Source organism: Denticeps clupeoides, chromosome 13, assembly GCF_900700375.1.
Source record: "Denticeps clupeoides chromosome 13, fDenClu1.1, whole genome shotgun sequence".
Lineage (NCBI taxonomy): Eukaryota > Metazoa > Chordata > Actinopteri > Clupeiformes > Denticipitidae > Denticeps > Denticeps clupeoides.
This window is the reverse complement of record NC_041719.1, coordinates 6,405,569-6,421,570: the sequence shown is the minus strand read 5'-3', so window position 1 is coordinate 6,421,570 and position 16,002 is coordinate 6,405,569. Positions and strand designations below refer to the sequence as shown.

The 16,002-nt window shown below is 44.5% G+C and overlaps 2 protein-coding genes and 1 pseudogene across 2 annotated transcripts; all 3 read left to right on the top strand.

The window, feature by feature from the left end:
• Nucleotides 1-860: 860 nt before the first annotated feature.
• On the top strand, nucleotides 861-4,927 carry LOC114801605 (serine/threonine-protein kinase SIK3 homolog). The gene is made up of 5 exons (XM_028999679.1): nucleotides 861-1,233; nucleotides 2,352-2,515; nucleotides 2,697-2,826; nucleotides 2,931-3,057; nucleotides 3,548-4,927. Exons 1-4 carry the CDS (start codon nucleotides 1,077-1,079, stop codon nucleotides 3,050-3,052), a joined length of 573 nt encoding a protein of 190 aa, XP_028855512.1. The 5' UTR covers nucleotides 861-1,076; the 3' UTR covers nucleotides 3,053-3,057; nucleotides 3,548-4,927.
• Nucleotides 4,928-6,372: 1,445 nt separating this feature from the next.
• On the top strand, nucleotides 6,373-13,952 carry LOC114802193 (transmembrane protein 25-like; annotated as a pseudogene).
• LOC114802080 (T-cell surface glycoprotein CD3 delta chain-like) lies at nucleotides 13,953-14,768 on the top strand. Its single transcript, XM_029000731.1, has 4 exons — nucleotides 13,953-14,046; nucleotides 14,146-14,286; nucleotides 14,442-14,494; nucleotides 14,654-14,768. Exons 1-4 carry the CDS (start codon nucleotides 13,953-13,955, stop codon nucleotides 14,708-14,710), a joined length of 345 nt encoding a protein of 114 aa, XP_028856564.1. The 3' UTR covers nucleotides 14,711-14,768.
• Nucleotides 14,769-16,002: the final 1,234 nt, after the last annotated feature.

Sequence of the window (16,002 nt, the reverse complement as noted above, 5' to 3'; positions counted from 1 at the left end):
ATCTATTCTGGTGATGCTACCTCTAGATAAAAGCACTGTAAGTCACAAGACGGAAGTTCAGTAGAAGTAGAGATCTTAGAGATTATGCCGACTCAGAACCTAGTAGATGTATTTACCCATATAGATATATTCACCAAAATGTGGTTCATGTTCTGTTTGAGCATCTTATTTTTTTAGAAACCCTTTTTGGTGAGTATTAAGATCACCTAGGATAAAAATGATTGATGTGTTGGTTATAATGCAGAACGCAGATCCTGTCCTGGGGTGGACACCTTTTCGGGCCCATATAGAGGAAATCTGCCCTTACCCCACCCTTTCCTTTCTATAAACCACTGTGTTTGCACCTCATGTTGCACAATTCCCCTGCATGTCATTTATTTTGCCATATGTTTTTCATGTTTAGCTCAGTTTTCCAGTGTCAAATGCCGTCATTTAAAACATAGCAGCCTCGTAGTAATTATTACTGAGGATAATTGTCCAACGACATTTCTCTCCCTGCTCCCACAGCCGCAGCCTGAGCCGCTTTCAGTGCTCGTCTGCGTATGACCAGTCGCAGTTTAACCCGCACCTCTTTGGGGAAGGGAACCGAGGGGCCACAGGGCCTTCAGTAGTGGGGACCTACAACCCTTATCTGCAGGGTGCATCTCTGAAAGTGCCCGGCATGGAGGGCTATCAGGGTGGGGGTAACAGTGCTCCCGTGGGCACCTATGGCAACCCCTCTGCACTGCAGCAAGCTCTGCTCTCCCCCACACCCCTGGATTATCCGCGGCCGGCACAGCACGTCACTCCCACGCTCCAGGGCCTCCTGTCTCCCCGCCATTCTCTGACCGGCCATGGTGACCCCCGCCTACCCCCAGGAACTCGCTGCCCTGCTGAAGCGGCAAAGCCCTCGACTAACCCCGCCCACACCTCCCAACGCCCCCCAGGACTACAGTGAGCTGCTGCTGCTGCGTCAGATCAGCCAGGAAGAGCTACTGGAGCCGCCCCCCGGCCAGCCTGTGGGCCGACACTACCACCCACTCCTGCAGATCCCATCGGCGGACTGCCCGCCCCCAACGCTTCCCCACTCTGAAAGCATGGAGGAGGACGAGTTGCCGGGCTACCACGAGGGTCTGCTGGCCAAGGTGTCCCCTGAGGGCCATGACATGCTGGGGCCACCACGAGGGAGCACCCCACCTTACAGCTCCAGCACGCACAGACACACTTATATGAGGAGTGGCACCTCCACCAGAGGTAACTGAGCTTATAGAACAGACTTGTTCTAAGCCCAGCTGGAGTATCTGCCAGTAAAAGAAATGGCGTTCTCTCTGTATCACTTACATAATAGTCTTCTAACAAAATGTTCTTGTTCATTAGAATGTTCTTGCAGCTAGAATATTATTTGTGCTGCCATATAAAATCGTATATACCACATATCCAGTTTTCTCCTAATTTGAACATGCCACTTGTAAACAATATAGAATTAGATTTTATCTATTGTATTACTACTGTGGCAAGTTGCTTAAGTTCCTTAAGATGTCTTGCTGTGAATGATTATAAGAGCAGAACGGATCGCCAAAAGGCTTAAAGTTAAAGGATACATATTCCCTTTCACCATTTGTATAAGATTTGTGCGTTATTTTTGTTTGTACAATTTTAGGATGGAAAAAGCAAAAGGAATACCATTTAAAACAATTTCAAGGACTGATTGGTCTAAAGTCTGCCGAGTTAGCCTGAAATGCTCTGGCTAGTGTTTATAAGCTGTGATATTCACACACACACACACACACACAGTACAGGCCAAATGTTTGGACACACCTTCTATTTCAATGTGTTTTCTTTATTTCCATGACCATTTACATTGGTAGATTCTCACTGAAGGTATCAAAACTAGTTATGAGAAGGTGTGTCCAAACATCTGGCCTGTACTGTATGTCTATGTAAAATACATGTTCAGCATTTAATAAGACCGCCCAAGTATCACAGCTTATAAACACCATGTTTATATATAAAAAAAGGGTGATGGTTAAAAGCAGAGGACACTTTTCGTTGTGTCGCCGTGTGCTGTGCTGTGTATCACAATGACTATCACTTCACATTCACATGTCAGGTTCAGGCCCATTCATTTGTATCTGTAAATAAAGTTTTTGCCAATCATTCAAATTCTGCTCTCACTATTCACAGAAACAGACAAGGGTGCCCAAATGGTTTGCATGCAACTGTAGTGACATCTGAGGCTGAATTCTGTTAAGAACAGCATGTTGACCTCTCTGATTGAGGCAAAGTTGTGGTAAATGTTCACACCATCATGTTGAGAAAACTGTACAGTTGCTGGTGGCTAATGTGTTGCGTCCTTTTCTCTGAACCCTCAGAACCTGGAAGTGAGCATGTTGACTGTTGTACCCCTGGACAAGCGATGGGGAGCCCTGACCACAACGGTGTCGGCTACGGAACCCGGGTGCCTCAGGGAGATGGGTATCGGGCCCGTGGTACCCTGCAACGCCATCACACCATTCAGACCTGCGACGACGCTTATGTGTGTTTTACGTGTGGCTTAAGTTTTCTGTATAGGCCATATTTATTCATGTTTGAAAAGGTGCACTGAAACCAGTTAACTTGTTTTACGCCACTGCTTACTGTTATTTTTTGGAGCAATAGTTCCCTCTGGTGGTTGAGTTTTGAACGTGCCTCTAATCGGCCATACTCCGTCTCTGCAGGACCAGGCGGAGCCCATGTCAGGAATGAGTCTATTGGCTGGGAAGGCACTGAGCTCTGCCCGCATGTCAGATATCCTCAGCCAATCATCTCTGACCGGAAGCCAGCAGCTGCACCAAAAGGAGGAATCAGGTTGGAGAAACACACACACACACACACACACACACACCCAACAGTGTCCACAGTGCATACACTTAAAAAGAACCCTGTGCTGAGCTGCCTCCGTCATGTTGCAGTGTGTGATGTGGAAGGTGAGCTCCACTCTGCAGCATGCTACCCCTCCTCCTGCACCAGCGACATGCTTCTAAGCTACAAGCCCCCCGACCTGCAGTACAGCATGGAGCAGGCAGGGGTCTAACACAGGTGGGTTCCCCTTCTGCCTTTTCAGAGGGCGTCTTTTTACACCGCCATCTGTGTTTTGTGGGAGGGTAAAAATCCCTATAGCTGCCGAGTCAGTGTAAAGGTTTTTTTTTTTTTTTTATAATAATATAAATATTATTAGTTATTGACTCACTTTTTAAATTCACACTCTGACACTGCAGTTCCTGCAGTCTGTTCCAGTTGCTAAACTAAATTCTTAACTCGAACATTTGCCATTCTTAAAAGTCATCAGGGAGTTCTTTGGCTCTTCAGCTACTATGTCATTTCATTGTTAATTAAATTAAATGCAAACTGCATTTAATCACGTAGATGTTGAAAGTAACAATTTCCCTCAGTTGCTCATAAGGAATAGTTTTTTTTTTTTTTTTATACAAACTCTCCTCTGGATTTCTTTGGTGGAACTTGCAGGTTGTATGTGCTGTGCTCTTGCTGTGGGAGTGTTTAAAGTGTATTGTGTGTCCTCTTTCCCCAGGGGCTGCTACATTGTATAAAGGTCCATATCAGCCACCTGTGTTGAGCAGCATCATGCCAAACCGCCATTGTCTGTCTGGAGGGGGAGCTGTCAGCCCTGGGGGTCAGGGAGGCTGCAGCAGAGGTTGAGGGGAATGGGTGGAGGAGGGGTCAAGTTGCCCGCCTTCCTCTGCACATCCACCAAGCAGTTGCCGCCATTGGCTGTCCTCCTCATTTGCTCTTCCATCTGATTGGATAAATGCTGGGTGGTTCCTCCTACCTCCACCCCCATTCGCTTCCTCCTCTGGCCCTCCTTCTGCCCTTCCCCTCACTCTATCGGCCACCTCTGCCCTCCCCCCCTACTCTAAACTGTTGCCATAGCAACACACTCATACACCTCAATGTTCAAGGCATACATGAATCACTCACATACACATACAGACAACACACTGTTCACATACAAACCATACATTAACACAGACAACCCAAAGTATTCATGCAAATCCTGTGCACGGGATGAGGGAGGCTGCTCTGCCCCCCTCTTCTGTGTTCCAGTGGATCATTCCAGCGTGGGCTGTGATCAAGGAGCCTTTGAAGCCCTTTTGGAGCGACCCATTCCATTTGGCTGGCAGGGTGGGTTGCGAGATTATAGGCCCAGGGTGCACTCTCAAATCCCAGTGGAGCTCAGTGACATCAAAACTGCACAGGACAACCAGCTCTCGTACCTTTTTTGGTTTGTTTTTGTTTTCATCATTCTTTCTTTTAATTTTTATAAAGGCATTTTTACGGCTAATGTTCATGTAGGACTTATCATTATTGTTACTTTTATTGTTATTACTGTTTATGTAAAATGACTTTTATTGTTATTATAATTATACTGATTATTAATATTATTAATATTATTCTTATTAAAAGAGAAATAACAGTTCTGTGTTGCAAGGAAGACAGCGTTTTTTTCGCGTATGTAATTCTGCACTTTTGGTTCTGTTCCTTTTTCCTGTTCTTAGATTTTCTTCATTTTTCGGTGTTCAGTCCTGTATTATTTTACAGTTGTCCTTATTTTCCTCATTCATTCATTCATTCATGCATTCATGAATTCATCCATGTACTTCATTCCATCTGCTCTCTTCTTTTCTCTCGCTCCCTTGCCCCCTCTTTTGTGTCGGTGACCGTTTGTGGCATTGTGGGTAGTTATAACATTCTTTCCCGTTTCCTGTACAGCAATGCCATGCATAGAGTGCAAAACCAATTTCTGTATCAAAGCTTTTTTTTGTACGTTTTATTTTATGTGGAGGTGCCAGGGAGGCTATTTTTATATCGCTGTTGTTATTATTTGTATTTTCTGATGTCATATTTTCTCTGAATACTGAGGTTCTTAGCCAAAAGAGGATAGCGGGGGGCAGAGATAAGTTCTGGGGTTTTATTGATAACTTGAAGAGCTTTTTTTTTTTTTTTTTTCTCCATTGTCATTTTTGTTTATTTGGTTGCTGCTTCCATGTTGAGGAGTGAATGATTTTGGTGTGAAAACTGATGCATATCGGGGTGTGTAAATGTGACATTCGAGTGCTCCAAATCACCGCCTCCCACAATCCTCCACCATCTCCATCCTTTCCCCCCTGAGTGTCTGCCGACGGCGTGCTCTGCTCTGGACACACAGCTCCACTGCAGGCCCCTGTATTCAGATCACTGTCCCACCCCCCTTCAATTAAAAAAAAAAAAAAAAAAAAATGGGCAAAGACAGACTGACTGCTCGCTCGCCTCCCTCCCCCTCCAGACTCGGAAGAGAAAATAGACTTCGCTGCGCTTCACCCTGGAACACTGGAGCGACGGCTTTTTATTCAGAGACTTGAAGTTTAGGAAAGAAACCGGAGAAGAAACCGCTGCCTGTGTTTCTTGCCCCCCACCCCCCCCATGCAGTACTGTATGTACAGTGATCAGCTGACAAACAGTCATGATGACATGATGGCGTGGCGCCATTGTGGAGGTCAACGTGGGTCCCAGTTCTCCCAGTTGCATGCTGGTCTCTTGGCCCATGCGCTTGCCGTGACAGCTGACGAGAGGCCATGTTACTCTTTGACGTCATGAATTTCTTGTCTTATTTCCTTGTTCTCCTCTCTGTACACCAGCCCTCTTCTCAGCAGCTTGTCTCTTTTTCTTTTACTTTTTTTTATTGTTTTCATCTGTCTCCTCTCCCCCCCCCCCTTTTTTTTCCCCCCCCTTTTCTTTTTTTTGAGTACAAAAAGTACTAAAGTGCAACAAATGATTTAAAACATAAAAAAGAATTCAAACCAAACTGAGATGAATAAATAAATATATAAATAAAGAACTAAGTTAAAGTTTAACAAAGTCATGTGTTATCATTTAAATGGCATGAAGGGATCAGCGTGGACTTTAAGGACTTCAATTATTTGTCCATGGGATAATTGAGTAATTGGTTCAAGATGTACGCGTTTTGTTGTATGGAATAATATTCTTCTGGGTTTTGTTCTGACATTTATTTGTTAAAATTCTTTTTTTTTTGTTAACTGAACTTTTTCGAGGAACCTGGTATTTTTCGACCGTTTCATAGAAGCTTCGTAGCCCTCTTCCATGATTAAATCTCGACGGGCGTGTCTTGCCCCGATGGGGGCGTGTCTTGCCTCGATGGGGGCGTGTCTCGTCGTGGGCGCGATCACTCGTCGCAGCCTCTGCCCTCGACTGCTTTCGCCTGACCGATCCGGCCGACGGCCGCAAAACAGAGTTTAAGGTTTGAGCGAAACGCGAAAATTGAAAGTCCCACCCCTCTCTCCTGGTGACACCATCCCTCTCCCTCCGCCACGCCTCTTTCCTCGCCCCGCCCCTTCTGACTGGCGACGGCATGACTGCCCGCTGTCGCCGGTAAGCGCGACAAGCTGCAGAGTGTGTGTGCGTGTGCGTGTGTGTGTGTGCGTGCGTGTTCCACAAAGCCAAGGAGGGGACTGTCCCGAGCATCCCAGAATGCACCGAGCGACAGCGGCTCGAGTTTCACCTCCAGCTGCCGCCGGTGCCGAGGTAACACTTCCTGGGACGTGATGCGCGCCGCTCCGGGGGACCGAAATTACCGCACCGCGCGTGTGTGTGAGAGAAAGACCGCGAGAGGGATCGTCGTGTGACCCCCACCTGCTGTAGGTATCTTTCACACGAGGCCTCTCCCCTTGGACGCGCCGGGGATGGAGGGGTGTTTTGCGCATGCTCATTGTTACAGTCAAGTACAGGATGCTGGCGGGCTTTTAAAAAAGACATTTGAATGCATCGTTTTCCTTTTTTTTTTTTTTTTGTTGCCTTTGATGGAAGTGCCGTGTCTGTGTCCCCGTGACGGAAGTCCCCGACGGGACCGCGCCGCACGTATGCGCCTCCTGTCCGCGATGCCGGGACGTGACGCGCATGATCCCTGGGTCTTCGGGGACCGGCCGCCAGCCTCCGAATCTCCGTCGATAAAACCTCCGCGGCAGCCGGGACTGACTGCGGCTGAGCTGAAGCGCTGATGCCCCCACGATTGATTGACCGATTGACAGCCAGCGCGCCAGTCCTGGTTTGATGGGGAAACCCACGCGTGTTTTTTGTTTGTGTGCATGCATCTGCATCATGCATCTGGCCGCAGAATTGGACCGGAGCCTGGTGGCCCATTACAGGGATGCTGCATTTTGAACGAGCCCCGGCCATTGGTCCGCTGCTCGGCGCAGGCATCTCGCCAAATCCGACGGGAAAGTTCTGCGTCCAGAAGGCCGTGCTGTTGTGACGCTTCCGCATGCTGCTCGTGTCCAAAAAAAAAAAAAGAAAAATGCGTTCGTGTTTCTGCACATCGTCCCCGCACGTTTGGTTCTGCCGTCTGAGTGTTTTTGCTCGTTTCTCTGCAGGCTGGTGCACAATGAGACGTGTGCGTCTGAAGCAGGGCCCTGGTTTCAGCCTCCTGCTCCTGCACACGCTCACCTGGGCATGGACAGGTGAGGTCCCATGCTCTGTTTGGTCCCATGCTGTGTTTAATAAAATGCCATGCGTTTGTGGGGGAAATAGCAGACGCCGTGTGCATTTGTCCAAAAACCCCAGGCGCGATCGAGCGGCCCCCCAAAATCGATGGGCAGCATCGCTCGGTGGTGACGCTGCAGGAGAACAAAACCCGGCAGTTCAGGTGCCAGGTGGACAGCTGGAGCCCCGACGCCCCGACGCTTCTGACCTGGTACCTCAACGGAGAGAAGCAGAGCCAGCCGCGGGACGAGGGCAGCGTTCGCCCGGCGGCCAAGTCCAGGAAGCAGTCGCGGGTGCTGAAGCAGGACCCACAGCGCAACAGCACGCTCTCCCTGCGTGCCCGCAAGTGGGACCGGGAACTGGTGTGTGTGGCCTCCAATCCCCAGAGTGGCGAGAGCTATAACGCCACCGTCACCCTCAACGTGCAGTGTGAGTCGACTTCCATGCCATACCGGGACCTCTTTACATTCATCTGGTTAAAATGCAGTACAGGCCAAAATTTTGGACACCTTCTCATTCAATGTGATTTCTTTATTTTCATGACCATTTACGTTGGTAGATTCTCACTGAAGGCATCAAAACTATGAATGAACACGTGGAGTTATGTACTTAACAAAAAGTGGAGACCTGGCCTCCACAGTCACCGGACCTGAACCCAGTCCAGATGGTTTGAGGTGACCTGGACCTCAGAGTGAAGGTAAAGGGGCCAACAAGTACTTAAGACCTCTGGGAACTCCTTCAAGACTGTTGGAAAAGCATTTCAGGTGACGACCTCTTGAAGATCATTGAGAGAAAGCCAAGAGTGTGCAAAGCAGTAATCAGAGCAAAGAAACTAGAATATAAAACATGTTTTTAGTTATTTTTTTGTTAAGTACATAACATGTGTTATGTGTTCATTCATAGTTTTGATGCCTTCAGTGAGAATCTACCAACGTAAATGGTCATGAAAATAAAGAAAACACATTGAATGAGAAGGTGTGTCCAAACTTTTGGCCTGTACTGTATATACTACAAAATGATGTCATGATGAAATATCATAATAAATAACCAGAGGGCTCAATTTTAATTATGTGGCCCTTATCAGGCTGCTGAATTTTTACCTTGAAATGCTGTTAATTCTAAGGTTTTCTTTGTTAAGATGTAATTAAGACCTCATATCACTTTGTATTTAGTGCTTTGACCATGCTGGTAGATTTTCAGTATTCGTCATTTCAATGAGAAAGAATAAAAACTACAAATTTAGAAGGATCTTCATTCAAATTTAAGTAGCTGTAAAGTGTGTGTTTATTAAGATTTCTAGAGGATAAATCAGTTTTTGCCTCAAAGCGGGTCCAAGCGCAGCTGTCAGAGACTCAGTATCAGTATTGTTCTCTTCTTCTCCTCCAGACCTACACAACTACATCCCGGTGTAAAGTTTCTCCCCTTGCAGGCGCTGCATTAAATCCCCATAACACACACATCCTGAACCCCAACAGAACACATTCACCTGTAACATGGTTAACCAATTGCAGTCCCCGGGCGCGCCCGTCCCGTCGGCAAGGCATGCTGGTCCCAACTCATTGGCCGGGCTCCGCCGCCACACAATATATTGTATGTGAAAATACTGGGGACCGATACCACGGCCTGAGAAATGTCTGTGTTTGAGCGGCATGTAAGGGGTTAATCACAGGCGCTGAGTGGCCGCAGCAGCAAACTCTTGCAAGACGAGAGAATTATCGCATACATTGCACGGAGTGACCAGCCACCCTCGGTAGAAAATGTGGGATTCCTGCGTCTCCTCCACGTAGTATGCGATTTCGGACGCAGCATTAATTTATGTGCCAAGCATTTGTGTGTCCAAATTTGACCAATCAGATCTTTATACCCGCCTCCCAAGTAGGTGATATAATGTAATTGGCTAGACTGGGCCATGTTATGTTAATATACATTTTTTTTATGTGGATTTTGGCAATATGTTTCCACTACATACCAATTTATTTAAGGCCTGTACACTTTGCTTAATAGTATTTTCTTATTTCATTTTTTAATAATATTTTTATATATATATAAAAAAAACAGGGAAGGCCAGGAAATTTTGTTTAAAAGATGCTCTTGTTTTAAGACACTCTTGATGAGTGTATGGTTACATGTAAATATAAAATAATATTTGAAAGCAATTCATATTGTGTTGGCAGGTCTATGGTAACAGCAAACAAAAAATCAGAATATCTGCTGAGGGTTTTAAGTCATTCATAATGTTTTGAAGTCTAAATATTTGCAACTTCCTTGACATATTGTTTCTTTTTAGCCTGAATTAGATTTAATTAGATCAGATGAATATATATTACCTGTTTATTTCACTATGATCATTACATATATAAAAAAAATGTTAATAGCTAATAATAATAATAATGATAATAATTTTAAAAGCATTTCTCTAGGGAAATGTTATATCACAAGAAATATCGTTATTGCAATATTCAACAACAATATTCCATATCGCATATTTTCCCAATATCGTGCAGCCCTACGCAGTATCGTTCCTTACCTCGCAAATTTTAATAACGCCCAGAGGGCGTTATGGAAGGGTGGTTGACCACTCCTTCCAATACAAACCCAATGTTCCACTTCTAAATCAGCAGTGATTCTTGTCAGACACTGGCCTTCAACTGTAGATTGGTGTTTACTGCACTTACTCAGACGCCCTATCCAGAGCGACCTCTTATTAATAAATACCGTCTTTCCTTCCCCTGTAGTCCAGCCTGAGATTCTGCGAGTGGACGCTCACTACAGTGAAACATCTGACCCTGGCCTCTCCTTGGTGCTCTTTGCGTTGGTTCGCTCCAATCCCCCTGCCACTATCACCTGGATCGACCAATCCGGTCACCCGGTGGCCAACGCCTCCGATTTCCTCATCCTGGACTCGCAGAACTACCCGTGGCTGTCCAATCACACGCTGCGGGGTCACACCCAACAGCCTGGCCGGGAATGTGTCTGTAAATGCCAGCAACAGCATCGGTGCTGCACAGACCAACCTGACCCTCTCAGGTAACCTTCAGTCAATCGGGTGCGGACAGGATTTTGTTTCGTGACCCTCCACATTGAACCGTCTTTTATTTCCCAGAATTCCTTCAGTCCCGAGTGGAGGTCCCAGTACTGGGAATCGTGACGGGGGGGTGTTGGGCTTCGTCACGCTGCTCATACTCACTCTCATTGTGCTTTGCTTGCTACATAAGGGCAAGGGGAAAGATTTGGTGAGACTGATTGGCGATCCATTCATGATCAGCTGACCACTGTATACTATAATTGCAGACAATAATCCACAAACCATGTCTGTGTGTAATGCCATTTTTGTTTTTTTTCTTGTAGAGGAGCCAGTGGAGATTGCACTAGAAGCAAAATGGTAAATTGGGACTCTGCCTAAAATATGCATGTTTTATGTGTGCTTTAGGTACAGATGAATGATTTCTATGTTGTTGTTTTTTTTTTACCAGTGTACACCAGGGGGCGCCAGTTACGTTTCAAAAATGCTGATTTGCTGTAAAATATGTCTAGTGTTCTTTTTGTTGACAGTTTTATGTATATTATTTTTGAGGGGTGAGTGGAACTTTTAAAGGGCAAGTGTAAGATGAGAGAAACTGTTTTTGGATGAAAAACCTAAATGCACTGCATGCTGGTGTTCAAACGGGTTTAGATGAAGGTAATAACAGTGAGAAAAATCTGACCATTTCCACTCTTTTAGACCTACATTCACACACATATATACACATACATACAGATACTACACTACACTAAAAAACAGCCTACAATTGCCCCCACAATCAACCTATACAAAAAAAATAATAAAAATGACAACCACCCCTGCAGAGCTCCACCGAGACATTAAACTGTTTCACCCAGGAACAGAAGGGATATCTTACTCTAACCAGATCGAGAAAAAAACCCTTTAAGTGAGAATCACATCCTTTCCAGTTTAACAAAATAAAGAATATCTCGTATCCAATGAATTTGGCTGTGAGGTTTAGAGCATTTCCTGTTTGTTGTAATTAATCTTCTCGCCAGTAATGTAGTTAAAGGCCAGCACGTCCCTTTGAAGGAGGTGAGGAGAAAACCCTGAACAATGTCCCAAGCGGGTATGCTCTACTCTTTTCCCCACATATTCTGTCAACATGTCAAATATCTCAGTCCAGTACTGGTGTGAAGAAGGGCAAAGCCAGAACATATGAATAATATTGGCAGAGGACTGCTGACATCGGCCACACAGACAACCGCACCTTAGTGTAAATGAATGGTGTAAGATCTTAAACTCTATGAGGCCAAGTCCAGCGTAATTAGATGATCCGTGAACTCGCAGCAGAACCTCCTTCCAAATCTCACGGTTTCCATTCTTTACTGAAAACTAAGATGCTTGTCTCACACTTTTACAATTAGTCAGACCACATTTGACTCTTCTTCAATGATAGTCTGAAATAAGTTTAGTCTCATTTCAGTTCATTGCTGTTTAGTAATATAGTTTAGTAATTATATATTATATATGATAATCTTTTTGTGCTTTTGTGTGTCTTTCAGCAACGAATCACCCAAGGTGCAGATCGACAGTGTGTATCTTCCCCGGGAAAACATGTCCTTACCCTCCACATGCAGCTGAACGATGTGAGCACCTGTGTAAGGGTGTGTATCCCCGGTGGCAATATTGGTGGTGTATCTTAATACCATGATTTTTCAAATGCACCGAATACCATGATTTTTCTACAACGTTGTTTCTGAATGTTCACTAATCTTTGTCTTCAGGACGTCAGGAAGCCAACAGAATCCAGGGGAGAAGAAGGCTGATGAAGAGGAGGAGGATCTTTCGCTGGTGTACGCCGCCAGAGGTCAGGGTGGAACTGGCAAATAAAAATGTCTCCTGGTGTAATTTGAAGCATGGTTTTACAATGTGCACGCGTCTTCCCAGGTTTTGCCCGGTACCCCATGGTCGGCTACATCTACAAGGTGAACAGCGTGAGCAGCGACGAGATCTGGCTTTGACTCACTGTACCCCGCGGAGTCAGCTCCAGACGTCCGAGTTGGCGGGGAAAGCCCACGTGATCATGTGATCATCCAGAAACAGCCACCCGCGATATTCATTTTCACCCCCCAGCTTGTGTGTCAGTCCATATGTAAGCAGCTCCGTGCTTGTGCCCTCAGACGCCGCCGTGTCTTTTCTGTACCAGTGTTTGGCGAAACCTCAGAGCTTGGGCCGCTTTGAATAATGCAGTGATATTAGTATAACCTAAGAGAATGTCCATTATGAGCAAAAAAATAATACATATATTTATATTAAATACACAAATCTATCATGAATACCCCCGTAAAAAGTCTTTGTATATCTGTGTGTGTGTGTGAGAGATGAACTATGCATATGATATCGTGTATGTACATGTAAGAGATGAAATAAAGCGCACTACGAGACCCTCGTGCCTTTCCTCGGCTCTTTTTGCAGCGGAAGGAAGTGCGGAGCAGCCCGTTGTCGGTGGTGATGAGTGAGATGGGCGCCTCGGCGTTCGGCGTGTGGCTGAAATGAAGGGGTGATGAAATGTCTACTCTGTTGACTGGGAACACTGAAAAGTAACTTTTGGTGATGAATATTTCCCGCTGCAACGCGGCGTTGGCGGTTTACTTGTCATTGTTCTGGGTTGGCGCAGGGGTGCGAGTGCAGGTGTGTGTGTTGGTGGACAGGAACAGGTGCAGGCAGGGTGCTGTGGTCTGGCCTGCTGCCGTCGCACCGGAAGCCGCTGCTCCACTCTGTCACTTCGCCTCTTTCAGCAGCCAGGATTCGTCCCCCGGCACCTTGCATTCAGGATTCTCCAGGACCACGGCCAGCCCGGCACCAAACTTCCAAAAATTAAACTAAAAAAGGTTCCCCAAATAAAACTTCTAAAGATCATCTAGATTCCACCGTTTTTGGAGTAAAATTAAAGATTCATAGCCACACACCCAGGTAGAGGGCTTTATTATCACATTCGGTGATATCCTGTTATTCTACCGTAGGTAGGCCTTCACCCTCCTGATGAAAGTCTGAGAAAGGCCAGCCAGTCACGTACACTTCCTCTTCAGCTGAGAAGTGAGGAGCTGCTGAGTGGCAGGGCCACCAGCACACGGTGACGGCGTGACATCGGCAGGCATCACGCATCACGCATCTCTCTTTCTTTGGAGGGAGAAAAAGAAAACGAACAATGAAGTGGACGATTCTCTTCGGTCTTGTTTGCATGCATGCCTGGATAACAGCCGGTAAGAATGAATTTTTGTGTGGGACTTTAAAAAACAACACACACACACACACACACAGAATCTTATGAACTGCTGTTTGTACTTCTGTTCCAAGGGAACGATGATAAGTTGGACATAGAGGTGAAAGAACATGGTGATGTGCTAATGCTGAAGTGTGACGGGGGAAGTTGGACGGGGCAACAGATTGAGAATCCATGAAACTGGAATACAAGGATGAAAATTCTGGAAAATATGAATGCCGTCACAGCACGACTGAGCTAAGCAAAATCATTCATGTGAAATTCCGTAGTAAGCACCATGTTATCATGTTATGAATATTTATCGTAATATTGCTGTGTTAAACAGTTCTAGATGCGTTTTTTTAATTGTATGTTTCATTTGACTCAGCGGGTGAGAACATGATTGAGTTGGACACTCCAGCCGTGGTGGGCATCTGCGTGGGCAACATCATCGCCACCATCCTAATCGGAGTGTCTGTGTACTGCATCGCAGCCCAGCCCAGCCAGCGAACCTTTTCCGGAAGCAAAGGTCGGAGCCTTCCGAATAATAAAACACAATTCACACAATCCATATTCATTATGTGTCTATTCAGGCGGTTGGGAAATTAATTAATGATGAATTTATTATATTAACATTTATATTATAGTTTATTTCATTATTTAAAATTTCTCTCCCTCTCACAGTGTCTCAAGCATCTGACAGGCAAAACCTAATTCCCAATGATTCCATGTATCAGGTAAAGGTTTACACTTAATATTCACTCCTTAAAACGATAAATATTCAAAACACAGCACATAATGTATCAAATGTGATATTATTTAACATTGTGATATATAACATTATACGTGCGGCAATGTGCAATATTAAAATCTAATGCTGACTTCTGTTCATTCAGCCACTGAGAAAGGGCCAGTCTTCTGACTATGACCAGCTGCACATCAGGAAAAAATAACCATCGCCTAACCTGACAATTTTCCCCAAATATCTGCAGCAAATGACATTGCATGTGATTTTTAAACTTAATTTTAAATAAAAATGAATAAGTATAAAATCCATTAAACTGTGGTAGTGTAACACAATCAGTAACAACTGACTGTAAGTCGCTCTGGATAAGGGCGTCTGATAAATGCTGTAAATGTAAATATTAAATGTTAATGCCTGGTATATACAAATTTCAGTTGTTTCTTTCCCCACATTTATGATTTTCTTCAACCTACGAGGGTAAAAATCTACTGGACAGTAGGAATGTTAATCAATCTTCCTGCAAGTTTCATTCCAATAATAATATAATAATAAGATGTGCAGCAGAAGATCAATCACCAGTGATTTTCAGTAACTGGTGTCCATGATGTTAAATGTTATTATACAAAATTTGGGGGGAACACGTTTTTGGTGCATTTAAAGGACATCAAGTGGGTCATTGTTTGTGTTGTAAATGGTAGCTACTCTGGTAGCTGGAAATTTCTGTTAAAGATGGAATGATGGAACTAGAACAACAATTAGTCTTGCATCTTGGGTTCTGGTGGAATGCTGTGTTTGTTAACCCAGGTCGGTCATTTAAAAAGTTTCATTCATTGTTATAGACAACCTCTTTTCATCTTAAAATAGCTATGATGATTTAACTAGATCATATTAATGATTTTTTATTATACTATTTTGATTATTTTTTATTCAAACCCATTTCATGTTTTTTTTAATGGATAAAAAATGAATTTTGCATATGACCCTAAACTTTTAAATAATATTGTGTATATTTTAATTTTCATGCCTGAGAACAATGCAACCTGCTAATTTTATGACTTGTAAGCAACTAAACATGCTTAAAGACAAGGTCTAATTAGGCCTGATGGAAAATCTTTCTGTTTTCATAACTGCGAAGTTGCTGTAGATGGATAATACCAGCTTTAAATAATCATTCCATTTTCTCACAACTTTTGGGGTTCCACCTCATCTCAGATTTCTTGTGTGCTGATTGGTCAGTCTCCTGCATATGCGTATGTCTTCATCTAGGAGACCAACGAAGCCCAACATATTTTAATTGTGACTGGCATAGATTCTGTGGCCAGAATGAAAAGCGTGTAACATCCTTTGTGTGACCCCTGTCTACAGAGAATTCTGGATTTATGTTTGGATCTAAGCCATTTCAGCATTGAGTTTTCACTCTTTTCCTGGATATCGTTGTCATTTAATTGTGGTTAGTTGTAACTGGACGTCTTTGTTAACCTAGGTTTATTTTTTTCATTT